The sequence below is a fragment of the Ornithorhynchus anatinus genome, chromosome X1 (genome assembly GCF_004115215.2).
Source record: "Ornithorhynchus anatinus isolate Pmale09 chromosome X1, mOrnAna1.pri.v4, whole genome shotgun sequence".
In the NCBI taxonomy this organism is placed as follows: Eukaryota; Metazoa; Chordata; class Mammalia; order Monotremata; family Ornithorhynchidae; genus Ornithorhynchus; species Ornithorhynchus anatinus.
This window is the reverse complement of record NC_041749.1, coordinates 109,666,594-109,684,997: the sequence shown is the minus strand read 5'-3', so window position 1 is coordinate 109,684,997 and position 18,404 is coordinate 109,666,594. Positions and strand designations below refer to the sequence as shown.

The 18,404-nt window shown below is 45.0% G+C and overlaps 1 protein-coding gene across 3 annotated transcripts in view; it reads right to left on the bottom strand.

Annotated features, from left to right (window-relative positions):
• Positions 1-17,507, bottom strand: part of LOC100086278 (adhesion G protein-coupled receptor E3-like) — a 36,229-nt gene extending 18,722 nt beyond the window's left edge. Inside the window, exons 1-5 of one of the 3 annotated variants that reach the window (XM_029049981.2) lie at positions 17,372-17,507; positions 11,191-11,343; positions 6,587-6,742; positions 6,006-6,152; positions 2,802-2,948 (exon numbers count right to left, since the gene is read on the bottom strand). In XM_029049981.2, the coding sequence (XP_028905814.2) occupies positions 2,802-2,948; positions 6,006-6,152; positions 6,587-6,742; positions 11,191-11,343; positions 17,372-17,393 (625 nt within the window). In that variant the 5' untranslated portion in view covers positions 17,394-17,507. The remainder of the gene's footprint in view (positions 1-2,801; positions 2,949-6,005; positions 6,153-6,586; positions 6,743-11,190; positions 11,344-17,371) is intronic. The other 2 variants (XM_039910426.1, XM_039910427.1) reach the window with 2 other exon arrangements.
• Between the last annotated feature and the right edge of the window lie 897 nt (positions 17,508-18,404).

Here is an 18,404-nt window from a genome sequence, read left to right as displayed (position 1 = left end):
CAGTGGATCTGACTGAGGAGGAGAAAAGCCCAAAATGGAGTCTCAGTCAGTTGGTATATTGACAGGCTCCTAGGGCAACCTCGTTGGGTAATTTGCTCAGGTCTGGGTTTTGTTATGTTAGTAGAGACTTGGCCCATGATATCTTTACACTGGGAATTCCTGAAGGCAAAGACATGCAGGAGTAATTCCCCACGTTGTCGTGACATTGAGAATTCTGGGGACAGATGAAGCCATGGAGATACTCATCAATATCTGGAAAGCAAGGGGAGAAGTTTCCATTAAATTCCGAAAGAGCCTGACTCGGATTCTAGGTTTGAGCTGAAGAGGCCAGTGATGTTTTGATTGATATCTGTACAATGGGAACACCCAGGAGAACTAGGCTTCCAGAAATAGCAGCAGCATTGCTTAATGGATAGAGCACGGGCCTAGGAGTCAGGAGGAACTGGGTTAATAATAATTGTGGTATTTGTTAAGTGCTTATTATGTGCCAGGCACTGTACTAAGTCTTAATCCCAATTTTACAGATGAGGAAAAGAGGCACAGAGAAGTGAAGCGACTTGCCCAAGGTCACACAGCAGACAAGTGGCGGAGCCGGGATTAGAACCCATGACCTTGTGACTCCCAGGCCCGAGCTCTAGCCACTATGCCATGCTGGGTTCTAATCCCTGCTCCACCAATAAAGCTCTACATGAACCCTCAGGACTGAGCCCCTCAACTTGTGGCGGTCCTTAAAAACACAAACCCAGCTGGGTTTGAACAGTCTCCTGGCCTTCCCTTTCAGGTGGGGCCCAGTCCTCTTCTTTTTATTGCCATCCCCAACCCATAATCTCCATTCCTAAGGCTGCTCCTTCCCCAGCCCTTCACCACATATTCCTGTCAAGAGCTGTCATGGGCGAGATTCCCTTCATTCTTGACCTCTTCCTAACCCAATAACATTTCCTCCAAGACCCAATTCAATATACATGATGCTTTCTTTATGGAGATTTTGTCTTTGCTCGTTCCATTCAGCTCTCAGGGAAATCAGTGAATCAATAGTATCTATTTAAGCACTTATTCCATGCAGAGGACTCTATAAGCACTTGGGAGAGTACAATGAAATAGAGTTGGTAGACACAATCCCTGCCCACAAGGAGCTTACAATCTAGAGGAAAAGACAGACATTAAAATCAGTTAGGGGTAGAAGGAAACAAGAAAGCGTAAAAATATGTAAAGAGAAAGACAATGTGGGGATGTGAGTAGCCAGGTGTTTAGCATTGAAATAGCAGTCAAGGGAGAAGTAGGTTGTAGAGATGAGAGCCTCATCAGGGAAGGCCTCCTGCAGTAAATGTGATGTCAGAAGGGCCTGGAAGACAGGGTGAGCAGTGGGTCAGCTGGATATGAAGGGGGAGAGAGCTCCCACCAGAAGGGAAGGCATGAGCAAGAGGGGCAAGAATGAGGTACAGCGAGTAGGTTGAGATGAACGAAGCATGCAAGCTGGGTTTTAGGGGGAGAATTGAGTGGCTAAGTAGAAGAGAGAGTACTCTAGACTGTGAGCTCCTTGTGGCTATGGAGTGTGTCGACTAACTCTGTGGTATTGTACTCTCCCAGATACTTAGCACAGTGCTCTGCACACAGTAAGTGCTCAATAAATATGATTGATTAAGAGAGCTGATTGAGTGCCTTAGAGACACTGGTCAGGAGTTTCTGCTTCATGCAGAAGGGAATGCACAACTATTGGAGGATATCTTTGAGGACTGGGGAGATGAGTGTTGAAGGATGCTTTAGTAAAATCATCCAGGCATCAGAGTGAAGTATGGATTGGAGAGGAGAGAGACAGGAGCTAGGGAGTTCTGACAGGAGACTGATGCAAAAGTCAAGTGGGGATATAACATGTCTTCCAACTCTGTTAACTGTAGCTAAGGATAGTGCTCTGCACACAGTAAATGCCATATAAATGCCATTCATTGATTGAGAAGATTGATTAATTGAATGTAAGTTTTGGAGGATTGGAGAGACGTGTGATAAAAGATGTTTTAGAAAAATGATCCAAGCCTGACGGTGAAGTATGGATTGGGTAGGAGAGAAACAGGAGTCAGGGAGTTCTGAGAGAAGGTTGATGCAGAAGTTGAGTGAGGATATGACAAGTGCTTGGGCTAGTGAAGCAACAGTTTTGATGGAGAGGAAGGGGAGATTCTGTTAATGTTTATCTCTACCGCTAGATTGTAAATTCCTGTTAGATTGCAAATTGCTTGAGGGCAGAGATTGTAAATGGTTACTCAGTTGTACTCTCTCAAGTACTTACTACAGTGCTCTGGACACTGTAAGCACTCAAATACCATTTTTCAATTGATTAATTGATATGATTTGGCTCAGGCTGAATATAAGTGTTGAAAGAGAAGAATCAAGGAGACAAGGGTAAAGCTAAGAAAGAGAGTAAAGTTATTTGGAGGAGCAGATTTGGGAGGGAGAGGTTCGGTTTAGGACATGTTGAGTTCGATTGCCAGCACATGCCTTTAGAGGCATCTTGGAGGCAGGAGGAAATGCAAGGTGGTGGAAGAGACAGGTCAGGCCTTTAATAAGGTATTTGAGAATCATCCATGCAGAGGTGGTAGGGGTGTGTCCGATGTGCTTGGCACATAGCAAGAGCCTAACAGATACCAAAATTATTATTATTATCTCAATCTTATATCTACCACAGAGTTTAGCACATAATAAAAACTATAATTATTACCATTGATTATTATTATTATTGCAGGTCTTTTGAAGACTATTCTTCAAGCGTAAGTCTCAGTCCCCTTATTTGGAATCAGTTCTCCACTCACCTCTACATTTTACTCCTTTACCCACAAACTTCAGTTTGCCACTGCTAGATGAAAATCCCTTATTGCAAGTACAAAAGTATCTTCCCAAAGTATTGCTGCAAGTTGCATATGCAGGACAAGTTGTGGTGTTCAGACATTCATCAATATCTGGAGGACAGAAGAGTCGACAGAAAGGCCAGTCTAGTTCAGTGGCTTAATAGGCTAGACCTTGGCTAGTTCACAATCCCACAAGTTCACAAATCAGATTAGCCAGAAAAATCACAAGTTTACAAATTAGAATGAATTCCCACAGCACCTTCACACTGCGTATTCCTGAAAGCAAAGCCATCCCTGCAGATGTAGGAATAACTTCCCACACTGTTGTGACCACAGAACACTGGAACCAAGGAAATACTCGTCAACCCTCTCAACTGTGAGCTCTTTGTGCATGGGGAATATCACTGTTTATTGTTGTACTGTACTTTCCCAAGTGCTTAGTACAACTCTCTGTACATAGTAAACGCTTAATAAATACAGTTGAATGACTGAATATTAAAAAAAAAATCTACAGGAAAAGTTGTGGTTAAATCCTGAAAGGGCCTGACTTGAATTCCTCATCTAAGATGAATTATTATTATTATTTTGATATTTATAAAGCACTTAGTCTGTGTCAATTACTCTCCTAAGCACTGGGGTAGATGCAAGTTGCCTGCATAGCAGTAACTAAACTGATGAAACCATTTAATCACCATTTTTAGTACATAACGGTACTGTTCCAAGCCTAGTAGTAGCCATTGATCAATTCTGATCACATCAGTGAGTATGCTGGCATTGATTCTACTACTCTCAAGAACTGTGGGGGGTTTTCAGTCAGGGCACATATCAATTCTGACTAGACCCTGCTGGCCTTGTGTGCTAGCCACTTGTGTAAAAATAGGTGGTAAAAATATGAAGCAGGCAGCACACTGCAGTCAATCGGGTTTCCTGATGCAGCCCCCCTGACTTAGGCATTTCAGGGGACACTAGTTGGTGCAGGAGAAAGTTGGTGTTTGTGACTGAGACACCCAGAAAACAGCAATGATTTCTCACTTCACATTGTCAGTAGCGATCTGAGCTTGACCTCCGTCAAATCGGGAGTTTCTGGGGGCCAAACCTGCTTTTACTGGTGTACTTTTAACCAACTGCCCACAGGGTTGGAACAATTGGAATTCCAAGGACAGATTGAGCTGATGAGACTCCTGACAAAAATCTATAAAAAGGATGGCAAAGTGTGTGGTTAATTTCTAATAAATTTCCTGATACCTATTAGCGGTAACTCATCTCATCACCTAAAATTGCCCTGGTGACCATGTTTTCAAAGGCCAAAAGGCATTGGAAGGTAGATGGAATTAGCACCAAAATCTGTAGGTAAAGCTCTGCATGAGCCCTCAGGACTGAGCCCCTCAACCTGAGGTGGTCATCAAAAACACAAACCCAGCTGGGCTGGGACAGTCACCTGGCCTCCTCCTCACAGCCCTCCATTTCAGATGGGGCCCAGTCCTCCTCTCTTCACCACCAACCCAAACCTCCAATCTCCATTCCTTAGACTGCCTTTTCCCCAGCTCTCCACGACATATCTCCGCCAACAGCCACTGAGGGCAAAAATCCCCTTCATTCTTGACCTCTTCCTATGCCATTTACTGTTTGCCCGAGCCTGAGTTCACTAGGTAAGCATGATACTTTCTTCCCTATTGCTGTCTCCTATGTGGACCTAAATTTCTCCCACTCCACTCAGTCCCACAAGGAAATCAAACAATCAACCAATCCATAGTATACACTGAGAGTTTAGTCAATGAAGAGCACAAACACTTTCTTCAGGCAACACACTCTATTAAGTACTTGGGAGAATACAAGATAATAGAGATGGTAGATAGTATACAAAATCCCTGCCCACAAGGAGCTTACAGTCTAGAAGGGGAGAAAGATGCTATAATCAATTAGAGGCAAGAAGAAAGAACAGAGTGTAAAGATATGTACAGCCAAAGACAATTGGAGCGAATGTGAATACCCAGGTGTTCAGATGATGCTGTAGTATTGAAATGGCATTTAAGAGGGAAATAGGTTGTGGAGATGAGAGTTTCATCAGGGAAGGCCTCCTGAAGTAGATGTGATGTCAGAAGGGCCTGGAAGACAGGGTGAATAGTGGTCTGCCAGGTGTGAAGGGGGAGGGAGTTCTCAGCAGAAGAGAAGGTGTGAGCAAGAAAGACAAGAGTGAGGTACAGTGAGTAGGTTGGTTTGAGAGGAACAAAACATGAAAGCTGGGTAGTAGGGGGAGAATTGAATGGCCAAGCAGGGCAGAGGTAGGGGAGGCTGAGTGTTTCTGCTTGATGCAGCAAGGAATGTATACTAATGGGGGGTTTTTGAGGACTGGGGAGATAAGTGATTAAAGATGTTTTAGGAAAGCTAACCAGGCAGCAGAGTGAAATATGGGCCGGAGAGGAGAGAGACAGGAGGAAGGGAGTTCTGAGTAGAGGCCAATGAACAAGTCAAGTGGGGAATATGACAAGTGCTTGGGCTAGTGAAGTGGCAGTGTGGATGGAGAGGAAGAGGAGATTGTTAGTGTTTGCCTCCCCTGCCAGATTGTAAATTCCTTGAGGGCAGGGATTGTATATATTTACTCTTTTGTACTCTCCCATGCCCTTAATACAGTGCTCTGGATACAGTAAGTGCTCAATAAATACCATTGATTGATAGGATTTAGTGACAGTTGGAATATGGGAGTGGAAGGAGAGAGAGAGGAGTCAAAGAGTCAAGGGTAATGCCAAGGTTAGGGGCTTGAGAAATGGGGAGGGTGATGGGGTTGTCAAGTTTGATGGGAAAGTTATTTGGAGGAGAGGATTTGGGAGGGAAAATGAGGGGCTCATTTTAGGTTATATCAAGTTTGATTGCCAGTAGGACAAGCCTGTAGAGATATCCTGGAGGCAAGAGGAAAGGCAAGGTTGTGGAGGAGAGAGGTTTAGGCTTTAGTGAGGCAGATTTGGAAGTCATCCATGCAGAGGTGGTAGAGGTATGTCAAATCTCATAATCTTGCATCTACCCTAGAGTTTAGCACATACTACTGTGTGCATTTAATACTAACATTTAATACTATCATTATTATCAATGATTATTATGACTGCAGTTCTTTTGAAATCTGTCCCAAACATAAGTCTCAGTACCCTTGTTTGGAACCAGCTCTCCACTCACCTTTACATTCTACTCCTTGACCCACAAATGTCTGTTCTCCACTGCTTGTTGCAAATCCATTTTTGCAGGTGCAAAAATATTTTCCAGGCGTGTTGGTGCAAGTTGCATGTGAAGGACAAATCTTGGTGTCCAGACACTCATCAACATCTGGGGGGCAGAAGAGTAGACAATGGAGGGAAGTCTAGTTAGCTGGTTTTATAAGCCAGATCTTGGCTAGTTCACATTCCCACAGGTTGGCAAATGAGGTTAGCAAAAACAGAAATAGGCTTAAAAATAAAAATGAATGTCCACAGAACCTTTACACTGGAGGTTCTTGGAGGCAAAGCCATCCCTGCACGTGCGGGTGTAACTCCCCATGGTGTTGTGACAGTCGAAATTCTGAAGGCAGGTGGAACCATGGAAACAGGCATCAATTTCTGGAACTACTGGAGAAGTTCCTGTTAAATTCTGATTCTAGGATTCTAGGCCTGGGCTGAAGAGGCCAGTGATGCTGTTCTAGCTTATTGTTATTATTAAGACATTTGTTAAGTATTTACTATGTATCAAGCACTGTGCTAAGAGCTAGGGTAGATACAAGTTACCTGCACAGTGGGAAGTCCCACGGATACCAGGTTTCCAAACAGTTCCAGGGGGAGGCCAGAATCCAGCTAAACATCTGCATGAGTAACTTCCCAGGGTATTATTGCAGGTAGAATAAGGGCCACAAGGTGAAGGCCTTTGAGCACATTCATCTATGTCTAGAAAACAGATGACATTGAGTCAAAAAGTATTTCATGTCCTAAGATGTTACTGGCAATCAGAAACACATATGAAGCACTAAGTGTTTCTTTGCCATGATCATCTGTGTAGGGAAGTAGAAAAAATGATCCCATCTGTAGTTTCTGGGGGTAACGGAGCCATCAGGCTTCATGGACAGGAGACTGTAGCTTCACGAAGTATTTAGCTAGATCTCCACTAAACACTACAAAAGGTACGGTTGAGCCAGTTACAAATATTTAGGCCAGGGGCATCCACGGTTTTTCAGGGGTGGAACACATGACCAAAAATCCACATGTGTGCAAGCTGCAAGAATTGTTTATTGATAACAAATGTAAAGTATATAGCCCATTGGCGACTGAAAATACAACTTTTTAGCAATAATAAAAATCTTAAAAATGGTGGATAGCACATGGGCCTGGAAGTCAGAAGGACCTGTGATCTAATCCTGACTCTGCCACTTGTCTGCTCTGTGACCTTGGGCAACTCATTCCCCTTCTCTGTGCCTCAGTTACCTTGTCTGTAAAATGGGGATTAAGACAGCCCCATGTAGGACAGGGATGGTGTCAAACCTAATTATCTTGTACCTACCCCGGTGCTTAGTATAGTGCCTGGCACAAAGTAAGCACTTAAAAAAAAATCATTTGGGACCAGAGTGGAGTATGGCCAGGGAGAGTAGAGAGATAGGACGGAGGGAGGTCTGCAAGGAAACTGCTGCAGACATCAAGTGGAGCTATGACAAGTCCTTGGTCTAGTGTGGTGGCAGTTTGGATGGAGAGGAAGGGTCAGTTTCTGAAGACGTGGGGAATGAACCAACAGGATTTGGAGGCAGACTGAATATGAGAGTTGAAAGAGAGAGAGAGAGAGAGAGGAGTCAATGATAGTTGTGGGGAGGATTTGGGAAGGAAGATAAGGAGTTCAGTTTTGGACAAGGTGAGCTTGAGGTGCCAACAGGACATCCATGCAGAAGTGTCCTGGAGGCAGCAGGAGAAGCATGATTTCAGAGAAGGAAAGTAGTTGGGATTTGAGAGTCATATACCTAGAGGTGGCTGTAGAAGCCATGAAATCAAATGACCTCCCCAAGGGAATGAATGTAGATTGAAAATAGAAGGGAACCCCAAACTGAGCTTCAGGGGATTCCCAGAGTTGGAGAGCGAGAGGCAGAGGAAGTGCCAGAAAAAGGGACTGAAAAGGATCCACCAGAGAAGTTGGAGGAGAACCAGGAGAAGACTGTATCAGAAAAACCTAGGTTAGTGTTTCCTGGAGAAGGGGTTGGTCCACATTGTCAAAAGGTAGGTGAGAAATTGAGGAGAAAGTGCATTAAATTTGGCCCACAAGGAGAAAGGGGATGGCGGTAGCCCGCTCCTAGCCCACCAATGCCATTTTCCCCCAACTCCTTTAGTGAAGCTCATGTCATCCTCCTTCTCCTCCACTCATTATAATCACTAATTGCTGCCATTTATCACCTCTTTGATCCCACCTTTGCTTTTGTGTGGGATTTTGCTGCCTTTCACCTTCCTTCTCTCTTCTTCCCAGTACTCACCTTTTGACATTTCACTATCCATGTCAAAAGATCACTCTTCCCCCCTTCAAAACCCTACTGAAGGTTCACCTCTTCCAAGAGGCCTTTCCAGAGTAAGCCCCCCTTTTCCTCTTCCTCAGCTCCCCCTCCCATCTGCATCATCTCAACTCACTCCCCTTGCTCTCCCCCTCACCCTATAGCACTTATGTATTTATGTATATATAATTCTATTTATTTCTACTGATGCCTGTATACTTGTTTTGTTGTGTATGTATCTATAATTTGATTTATTTATATTGATGCCTGTTTACTTGTTTTGATGTCTGTCTTCCCCCTTCTAGACTGTAAACCCTGTGTGGCCAGGGATTGTCTCTCTTTATTACTGAATTGTACTTTCCAAGCGCTTAGTACAGTACTCTGCACACAGAAAGCACTCAAATATGATTGAAAGAATGTGGATGATTCTATTAATTCCCCCAGTCACCTGCTTCCTCTCACATCTTAACTCCACAGATGTTTTCCTCTACCCTATTTCACTGACTCTCAAACTTGGACACTCACTGAGTCTCATCATCACTAATGATTGTATCATTTCAAACCTCAACAACTTTCCTACCACAAGAGTTGTCTTGGCCTGTCTTCTCACCCACAAGCCCAATCTCTGCAAAACTGTTCTCACCCTCTCTAGAGATGACTGATCATTACTTCTCTTTGCTCATAGACTCCTATGCCCATTGACTGCACTAATTATTCTCTACCTTTAACTCCCTTCTGAAGTCGCCATGCCCCCACTTCCTTCCTCTTGCCCCGATGACCCCTCCAACTTCTTGGGTATCAAAATAGATATCATCAGGCATGATCTCCCTTACCTACCCAACTCTCTTACTCCCTCACTGACCCAACCAAATAACAGCAATGGGAAGCAGTGTGACCTAGTGGAAAGAGCAAGGGACTGGGGACCAGAAAGACCTGGGTACTAATCCTGGCTCTGACACTTCTCTACTGAGTGACCTTGGGCAAGTCATTCATTCAATCATATTTATTGAGGGCTTACTGTGTGCAGAGCACTGTACTAAGTGCTTGGAAAGTACAATTCAGCAATAGAGACAAAGGGCTTACAGTCTGGGCCTCAGTTTCCTCATCTGTAAAATGGGGATGAAATATCTGTTCTCCCTTCCCCTCAGGTCATGAGCCCTATGTGGGATAGGGACGGTGTCCAACCTGATTGTCTTGTATCAACCCCAGCACTTTATTCAGTGGTTGGCACATAGCAAACACTTACCAAATATCAGAGTTACCTGACTCGGCCATCTCTCAAGAAGAGAGCTCACACCTGCTTTCAAAATCTTCCCCTTCTACATTCACCTTCAAGCCCATCCCTTCTCACTACCTAAAAACACTTGAGCCCACTCTTCTTCCCTTCCTAACTGCCATCCTCAACTTCACACTGTCTTGTGGCTCCTTCCCCAGTCCCTTCAAACATTCTCGTTCATTCATTCATTCATTCATTCATTCATTCAATAGTATTTATTGAGTGCTTACTATGTGCAGAGCACTGTACTAAGCGTTTGGAATGTACAGATTGGCAACAGATAGAGACAGTCCCTGCCCTTTGACGGGCTTACAGTCTAATCGGGGGAGACAGGCAGACAAGAACAATGGCAATAAATAGAGTCAAGGGGAAGAACATCTCATAAAAACAATGGCAAATAAATAGAATCAGGGTGATGTACATCTCATTAAACAAAATAAATAGGGTGATGAAGATATATACAGCTGAGCGGACAAGTACAGTGCTGAGGGGGTGGGACGGGAGAGGGGGAGGAGGAGAGGGAAAGGGGGGAGAAGATGGTTTAGCTGCGGAGAGGTGAAGGGGGGTAGAGGAAGCAGAGAGAAAAAGGGGGGAGCTCAGTCTGGGAAGGCCTCTTGGAGGAGGTGAGCTTTAAGTAGGGTTTTGAAGAGGGGAAGAGAATTAGATTGTCGGAGGTGAGGTGGGAGGGCATTCCAGGACCACGGGAGGACGTGGCCCAGGGGTCGACGGCGGGATAGGCGAGACCGAGGGACAGTGAGGGGGTGGGCAGCAGAGGAGCGGAGCTTGTGGGGTGGGCAGTAGAAAGAGAGAAGGGAGGAGAGGTAGGAAGGGGCAAGGTGATGGAGACCCTTGAAGCCTAGAGTGAGGAGTTTTTGTTTTGAGCGGAGGTTGATAGGCAACCACTGGAGGTTTTTAAGGGAAGTGACATGCCCAGAGCGTTTCTGCAGGGTGTCTCCCCATCCTAAGAAAACTTGTTCTGGATGCCACTGTGCCCTCCAGCTCCATTTCCTTCCTTCCATTCTTGTTCAAACTCCTCAGATGTGTTGTCTACACGCATTACTTCCTCTCCCCCAACTATTGTTGACATTCTACAATCCAGCGTCACCCTCTTCTCTTCCACGTCTTCAATGGACTCCTCCTTACCAAATCCAAAGGACTCTGTCCTCCATGACTTCTCCACTGCGTTCAACCCCATGGCCCACCCCTTCTCCTGGAAACGTTATCTAACCTTGGCTTCACTGCCACAGTTTTCTCCTCATCCCCCTCTCACTTCCCAGACTGATTTGCCAGCTCTTCCTCTGCTTTTCATCCCCTAACTGTGGGTGTCCCTCAAGACTGTTCTGGATCCCCCACTCTTCTCACATTACCCTGTCTCCCTTAGGGAGCACATCCACTCCCAGAGCAACAGTAGCCACTTTGATGCAAACAACTCCCAAATCTATCTTGCTAGCCCTGCCCTTTCATTGCATGTCACACTCCCCTTCAGTAAGGCCAGGTCTATGTTGCACCACTTCTATCTGCTCAGAGAGTCTTACCTATAAACCTTAGCTATATTTCAGGACCAAATATAATTTTCCCTCTGGCCCACTACTCACCGAAACAGCGTTTGGCAAGACCCTGGAATTGGTGCTCTCCAGATGTTGTTCTATAGCCCTGCCAGCATTGGCAGTAGTAACTTCCCACAGTATTGAAACAAGTCGAATTAACCGGGCAGTTGAATCCTTTTTGCTTTTGACATTCGTTGATATCTACAGAATTAAGGAGAAGACATGCCACTCACCATTTTACTGTTAAGTGGGTTCACAGCTAGCTCAAGGATTGCTCCCGAAGAGTGGTGATAAAAGTTTTGTGTCTATGTGAAGTATTTGTTGGCTGATGTCTTATAGGGAATCAACCCATTCTTTGTGATATCATACCATATTACTTGGATGAAAGAATTGAGAACATATTTATCAATTTTTCAGATGCTATTAAATTGGCCATGTTGCTAACACTTTGGAAGACAGGAATATTATTCAAATGGTTTTGAATATGAGCACTTTTCATACCCTGCCTCTACTACTTCATCAACCTCCTTGCTGACCTCCCTGCCTCCTGTCTCTCCCCTCTTCAGTCCATACTTCACTCCTGGATCATTTTTCTAAAAAAAAGTTTAGCTGTTTAGTCCATGTTTCCACACTGCTCATGAACCTCCAGTGGTTGCCCATCCACCTCCACATCAAACAGAAACCCCTTACCAACAGCTTCAAAGGGTTTAATCAGCTCATCCCCTCCTATCCAAACCTCACTGATTTCCTACCACAACCCAGTCCACACACTTCCCTCCAACTCCAACTGTACCTGGATCTCATCTATTTTGTTGCTGACCCCTTGTCCACATCCTCCCTCTAGCCTGGAATTCCCTCCCCCTTCATATTTGACAGACCATCACTCTCCCCATCTTCAAAGCCTTATTAAAATCATATCTCCTCCAGGAGGCCATCCCATCCCATCCAACCTATGCAGTTGATATTCGCCCCACCCTCAGTCCCACAGTAATTAAATGCACTCGGTAATTTCTTTATTCTCCCCTCTAGACTGTAAGCTCCTTGTGGACAGGGAACATGTCTACCAACTTTGTTGTGTTGTACTCTCCCAAGTGCTTAGTACAGTGTTCTGTACACAGTTAACGTGGCTCAGTGGAAAGAGCATGGGCTTTGGAGTCAGGGCTCATGAGTTCGAATCCCAGCTCTGCCACTGTGTGACTGTGGGCAAGTCACTTAACTTCTCTGTGCCTCAGTTCCCTCATCTGTAAAATGGGGATCAAGACTGTGAGCCCCACGTGGGACAACCTGATTCCCCTATGTCTACCCCAGCGCTTAGAACAGTGCTCAGCACATAGTAAGCGCTTAACAAATACCAACATTATTAAAAGACACATGGATTGATTGAAATATTATCCTTATTATTATTATTGAAGATTGGTCCAACAAAAGCAAGATGAAATTCAATTGGGATAAATGCAAGAAGCTTCAGTTAATGAAGAAAAGCAAGCAAAGCGAATACAGTAATAGTAATGATTTAAAAATTGTGTTTTTTGTTTCTATGGTACTTGTTCAGCGCTAACTTTGTGACAAGCATTGTACTACACACTTGGGTAGATACAAGATAATCAAGTTGAAAACTGAGGCACAGAGAAATCAGATTTGCAGACAATTGGTGGAGCACTTACTATGCGCCAAGCACTGTTCTAAGCACTGGAGTAGATACAAGATAATCAGGTTGGACACAATCCCTGTACCACATGGGACTCACACTTTTAATTCCCATTTTACAAATGAGATAACTGAGACCCAGAAAAGTCAAGTGACTTGACCGAGGTCACCCAGCAGACAAGTGGTGGAGCTGAGCTTAGGACCCAGGTCCTTCTGATTCCCAGGCCCTTGCTCTGTCCATATTGTGGATCTAAATTTTGTGTGTTAATATTATGTGCTAACTTCATTTTGGGTGTGGAAATGTCAAAAATTTGGAATTTTAGGGAGAAAGAGCACAGGGAATGGGGGTTAGATGGAATGGGGATCAAAAAGCTAGCACACTGGAAAGGAACTGTTTTGAGTCTTTTCTGCTGTGATTGGAAACTCTCAGGTCTTCATTAGGCAGAAAGGACAAAGGCCTGGCAGAAAGGCAATGGCCTAGCTGCCCCCGCCCCGCCAGCCCGAGAATTGTTTGGAACATTCTGAGAAAAGGCTGGGCCCTCTGCCCATAGAGGGAGAGCTCCACCCATTCTGAGGACAGGGGGCAAGGTCTCCTGAAGGCAGAACAAAGGGAAGTCAGGCAGTTGGGAGGGTGACGGTACTGCTTGCCTGTTCCTCTGAAACCCAGTCAAAAGAGATCTTCATGAGCTAAACTTATTTTTCCTAGCTAAGCTATACCTGGGATAAAAAGGAAGCTAGAAGTGAGGTGACTTGCCCAAGGTCACACAACAGGTAACTAACAGAGCTGGGATTAGAACCCAAGTCTCCTGATTCCCAGTCCTGCACTTGGAAAGTACAATTCAGCAATGAAGAGAGACATCTGCTGCCTACAGTGGGTTTTCAGTCTAGAAGGGGGGAGACAGACATCAACACAAGTAAACAGGCAACAATAGCATCTATATAAATAGAATTATAGATATATACACATCAAAACAAGGAAATAGGCATTAATATAAATAGACCACACTGCTCCATCCAGCTGTGCTTGAGGAAAGTTTCCGGTGGTGGGTAGAAACAGTGTGGCTGCATTTGTTGGAGTTTTGGGTCTCCACCTTAGTCCTGGGACGCTGGTATTAAATGCTTTGAGCCCCTATGTTAGCCTAGCTCTGCACCCCAGCTCCTCCGGCACATAGAGAAGAAGTGTGGTTTAGTGGAAAGAGCATAGGCTTGGGAGTCAGAGGTCATGGGTTCTAATCCCAGCTCTGCCACTTATCAGCTGTGTGACTTTGGGCAAGTCACTTAACTTCTCTGTGCCTCAGTCACCTCATCTGTAAAATGGGGATTAAGACTGTGAGCCCCATTGGGACAATCTGATAACCTTGTATCTACCCCAGGGCTTGGAACAGTGCTTGGCACATAGAAAGTGCTTAACAAATACCATTATTATTATCTGTCAGCAGCAAGCAGTACAAGTGCCAAGTTGGATGGGTGGATGCTGACCCCCAGAAGGCCACAGACTTGGTCCTCCATCTTGGGAGCCGGAGAGGCACCTGGGCCCAGACTCAGACCACCATTACTAGAGAATGCCTCTCCGAGATCTGCCCAGAGATGGAGTTTCCACCCGCCACGTACCAGTCAGAAGGAAGGGTGGGAATCCTTCCTACTCTGGATGCTACCACCCTCTCAGGTAGTTTTTTGGTTCATCATTGCCCCAGGTCCTCCTCCCACTCCTGTCTGTAGCCCCTCAATTTCCTTCTTCCCTCTCTCCCCAGACTCCAAAAACTGCTGAGTCAGGAGGGAAGGAAGGTGGCAGAGGCCTCATTCCAGGCTTTGCTCCTGTTCCCATCCCTGTTCCAGCTGCTATCTGACCTAAAGGGCCAATTCAAAGTCTACTTTAGCACCAGTAGCAGAAACTGGATAAGGGAATGGCAGGGGAGTTTAGTAAAGCCTACATTTGTCTTACCCTACTAATGAAGAGGAGACCTGGGAAATCGGGGGAAGAGAGGGAGAGATAGGGAGAGAAAAAGATAAGCAGCATGACCTAGTTGTAAGAGCACAGGCTTGGGAGTCAGAGGACCTGGGTTCTAAACCCTTCCCTATCAATTGCTTGCTGTGTGACCTTGGACAAGTCACAACTTCTCTGTGCCTCAGTTACCTCATCTAGAAAATGGAGATTAAATCCTCCTCGCTCTAGCGTAGATGGTGAATCCTATGTGGGACAGGGACTATGGCCAATCTAAAAAACTTGTATTCAATTGCATTTATTGAGCGCTTACTGTGTGCAGAGCACTGTACTAAGCACTTGGAAAGTACAATTCAGCAATGAAGAGAGACATTTGCTGCCTACAGTGGGTTTTCAGTCTAGAAGGGGGGAGACAGACATCAACACAAGTAAACAGGCATGAATAGCATCTATATAAATAGAATTATAGATATATACACATCAAAACAAGGAAATAGGCATTAATATAAATAGAATTATAGATATGCACTTACATACACAAGTGTTGTGGGGTCGGGGAAAGAGCAAAGGGAGCAAGTCGGGGTGACAGGGATGGGAGGGGGAGAGGAGGAAAAAGTGGGAGCTTAATCTGGGAAGGCTTCTTGGAAGAGGTGAGCTTTCAGTAGGGCTTTGAAGGGGTGGGACAGGGAGTGAGTATGATTGGCAGATTTGAGGAGGGAGGGAGTTTCAGGCCAGAGGTAGGATGGGGGCCAGGGGTTGAAGGTGGGACAGGCGAGAACGAGGCACACTGAGGTTAGCGGCACCTGAGGAGCGGATCTTGATGTAGAAGGAGAGAAGAGAGGTGAGGTAAGAAGAGGCAAGCTGATGGAGAGCTTTGAAGCCGATAGTGAGAAGTTTTTGTTTGTTACAGAGGTTGATAGGCAGCCACTGGACATTTTGGGGTGTGGGGGTGTGTGTGTGTGACATGCCCAGAATGGTTCTGTATCTTCCCCAGTGCCCAGAACAGAGCTTGACACATAATGCTAACAAATATCATTTCAAAAAAAAGAATTGAGCTTACTGATTTTCTTCCTCCTCCTCTACCTCAGCTACCAAAACCAATACCTCTGCTTGGCTTGGCTTCTCCCAGACCTTGCTGTGCACGGGGAACCTGGAAACAGTATTTGAGGCACCCTCACACAGAAACTGATCTCATTCCCTGCCCAGGGCTTGCCTTTCTAGCCCTTCCTCTAGTTCCTTGTGAGCAAGGAATGTGTCTTCTTAACTCTGCTCTATTGTACTCTCCCAAACACTTAGTACAGTGCTCTGCATCTAGTAAGCCTTTAATAAATACCACTGATAGATTGACTGATTAGCCCATCCCCAGCTTCAATCAGTATTCGTGGCACCTGGCACAGAGATTGCTCTTGATCCAGCTCACATGAAGTGGGAGCAGTTTTCTTCCCTCCTTGACTTTGCTGGTCTGTTCCAGAGTTGCTGTTGTTCTCAGTGAGTAGTGGGACATGGGAATTGGGGAAGCGGGGGGGGTGGAGGAGGAGAGTAGTTTGAGTTCACCATACTGTTTGGGGAGGCAGGCAGCCACCATCTTGACTTCCCCTCAGCCCCTTTCCTGCTTAACGGGGCAAGGAGAGCCAGCTACATCCTGCCCAGATTCCAGCAAAGTTTTTTTGCTCTGGAGGGTAAGGTTAAGTGTTGTTCTCATGATACTGAGTGTGCAGGTGGGCACCTATGCCCATTTGGTTCCCCAAAGAGCCAGCTTTGCTCCAAAGCCATAGGTTCCTGACCCCTCCCTAAGGCTAACTCCTACTTCCCAACCTTTTCTCTAGGAACAGTTTTCAGACTAGCATGTGGTGTCTGCTTTCTGTGAATCAAATCCTTAACTTGGACCTGACAGTCTTAAACCTCAGTGGCTTTAAATATCACCTCACAAACCTAGACTTGTATTTTCTGTCCTGATCTTTTCCTGTTTGCATTACTAATGAAATCCCCATTTTGATCATTATCTTGTTAGGGATTCTGGTTCAGTCAGAGTCACTGGGCCTTCCCCAAAACCTTAACTGCATCCTGGTGGGAGTTTTTTTTAATCCCATATCTGCCTTGAATGGCAGTGAATATAAGCTGGGCGGAGGGAAGGAATGGAGAGTCAGTAAATTTAACCCTAGTTGGATGGTATACAGCTGAGCAGCCCCATCTTTAATCTTTTGAGGAGAAAGCCTCTGTGGAGAATAATCTTGTCAGAGGCCTTTGGGCATTTACTCCCATTACCCGCATATAAGTGTGGGAGAGGAATTCTTAGCAATCAGAAGGAAATCAAGATTTATTAGAAACTTCTGAAGGCTTTCTGCCTAGTGGAAAAAGCACAGGCCTGGGTTCTAATCCCGGCTCTGCCACTTGACCACTGAGTGTGACATTGGACAAGTCACTTAACTTCTCTGTGCCTCAGTTTCTGCAATTGTAAAATGGTGATCCAATACCTGTTATCCCTTCTACTTAGACTGTGAGTCCCATGTCAGACAGGGACTGTGCCTGCCCTGACCTCAGTGCTTAGAACAGTGTTTGACATATGGTAAGTGCTTAACTAATACCATAATTATTAACACAAACTTCATTATCAACAGACTCACCTTTTTGTACACTTACCTAAACACTCCATATTTCCCATGATGCTTTGTTTTCCAGAGCTTGATTCAAACCCATCGATGCAACTGCACTCATAGCCTTTAGGGGTTTGAGCACAAGTTGCATTAACAGGACAAGAGTTAGGTTGACATCCATCTTGGACTTAAGAAGAAAGGAAGGAAAAATTAAGTTGCTAATATCAACAGCAATGTTACATTGCCTAGGACTCTAGGAATTGAGGAATTCCACCCTACTGCACATTATTGTATATTATGAGAAGCAGCATGGCTTAGTGGAAAGAGCATGGGCTTGGGAGTCAGGGGTCGTGGGTTCTAATCCCGGCTCTGCCATTTATCAGCTGTGTGACTTTGGGCAAGTCACTTAACTTCTCTGTCTCTCAGTTACCTCATCTGTAAAATGGGGATTAAGACTGTGAGCCCCATGTAGGACAACCTGATTACCTTGTATCAACCCCAACGCTTAGAACAGTGCTTTGCACATAAGTGCTTAACAAATACCATAATTATTATTATTACTATTCAGCCTCAAGTTCCCCAGCAAACTAAGAAGTTTTTTTGGATGACAAACGCTGAGGATGCGTGAGAATTGGCCCAGCTTAATCAATCAATTAATCCATCAATGGTATTAAATATCTATTTTGTGCGAAGCCCTGGACTAAGCCCTAGGGCAAGTACAACGCCATAGAGTGGGCAGACACAGCTTTCAGTCTAACTGGGGAGGCAGACATTAAAATAAATGACAGGTAAAGGAAACAACTGAGTATAAAAATATGTATATTTTGTGCTGTGGGGGTTTGTGGGGGGGCGGACAGGGAGCGAACCTAAGTGCTTAGGGGGTAGAACTAAGTGAATGGAAGAGGGAGTAGGGCGGGAAAATGTGGTGATGGGGTATAAGAACTTAGAGAAGGTTTCCTGGAGAGGATATAATTTTAACTGGGCTTTGCCTTTCAGTAAAAGTTCCACTTGATAAAGTTTGGTTAGTGAGTTGTACATAACTTTGAAAAATCTAATTAGACCCCATCTGAGAGTGAAAC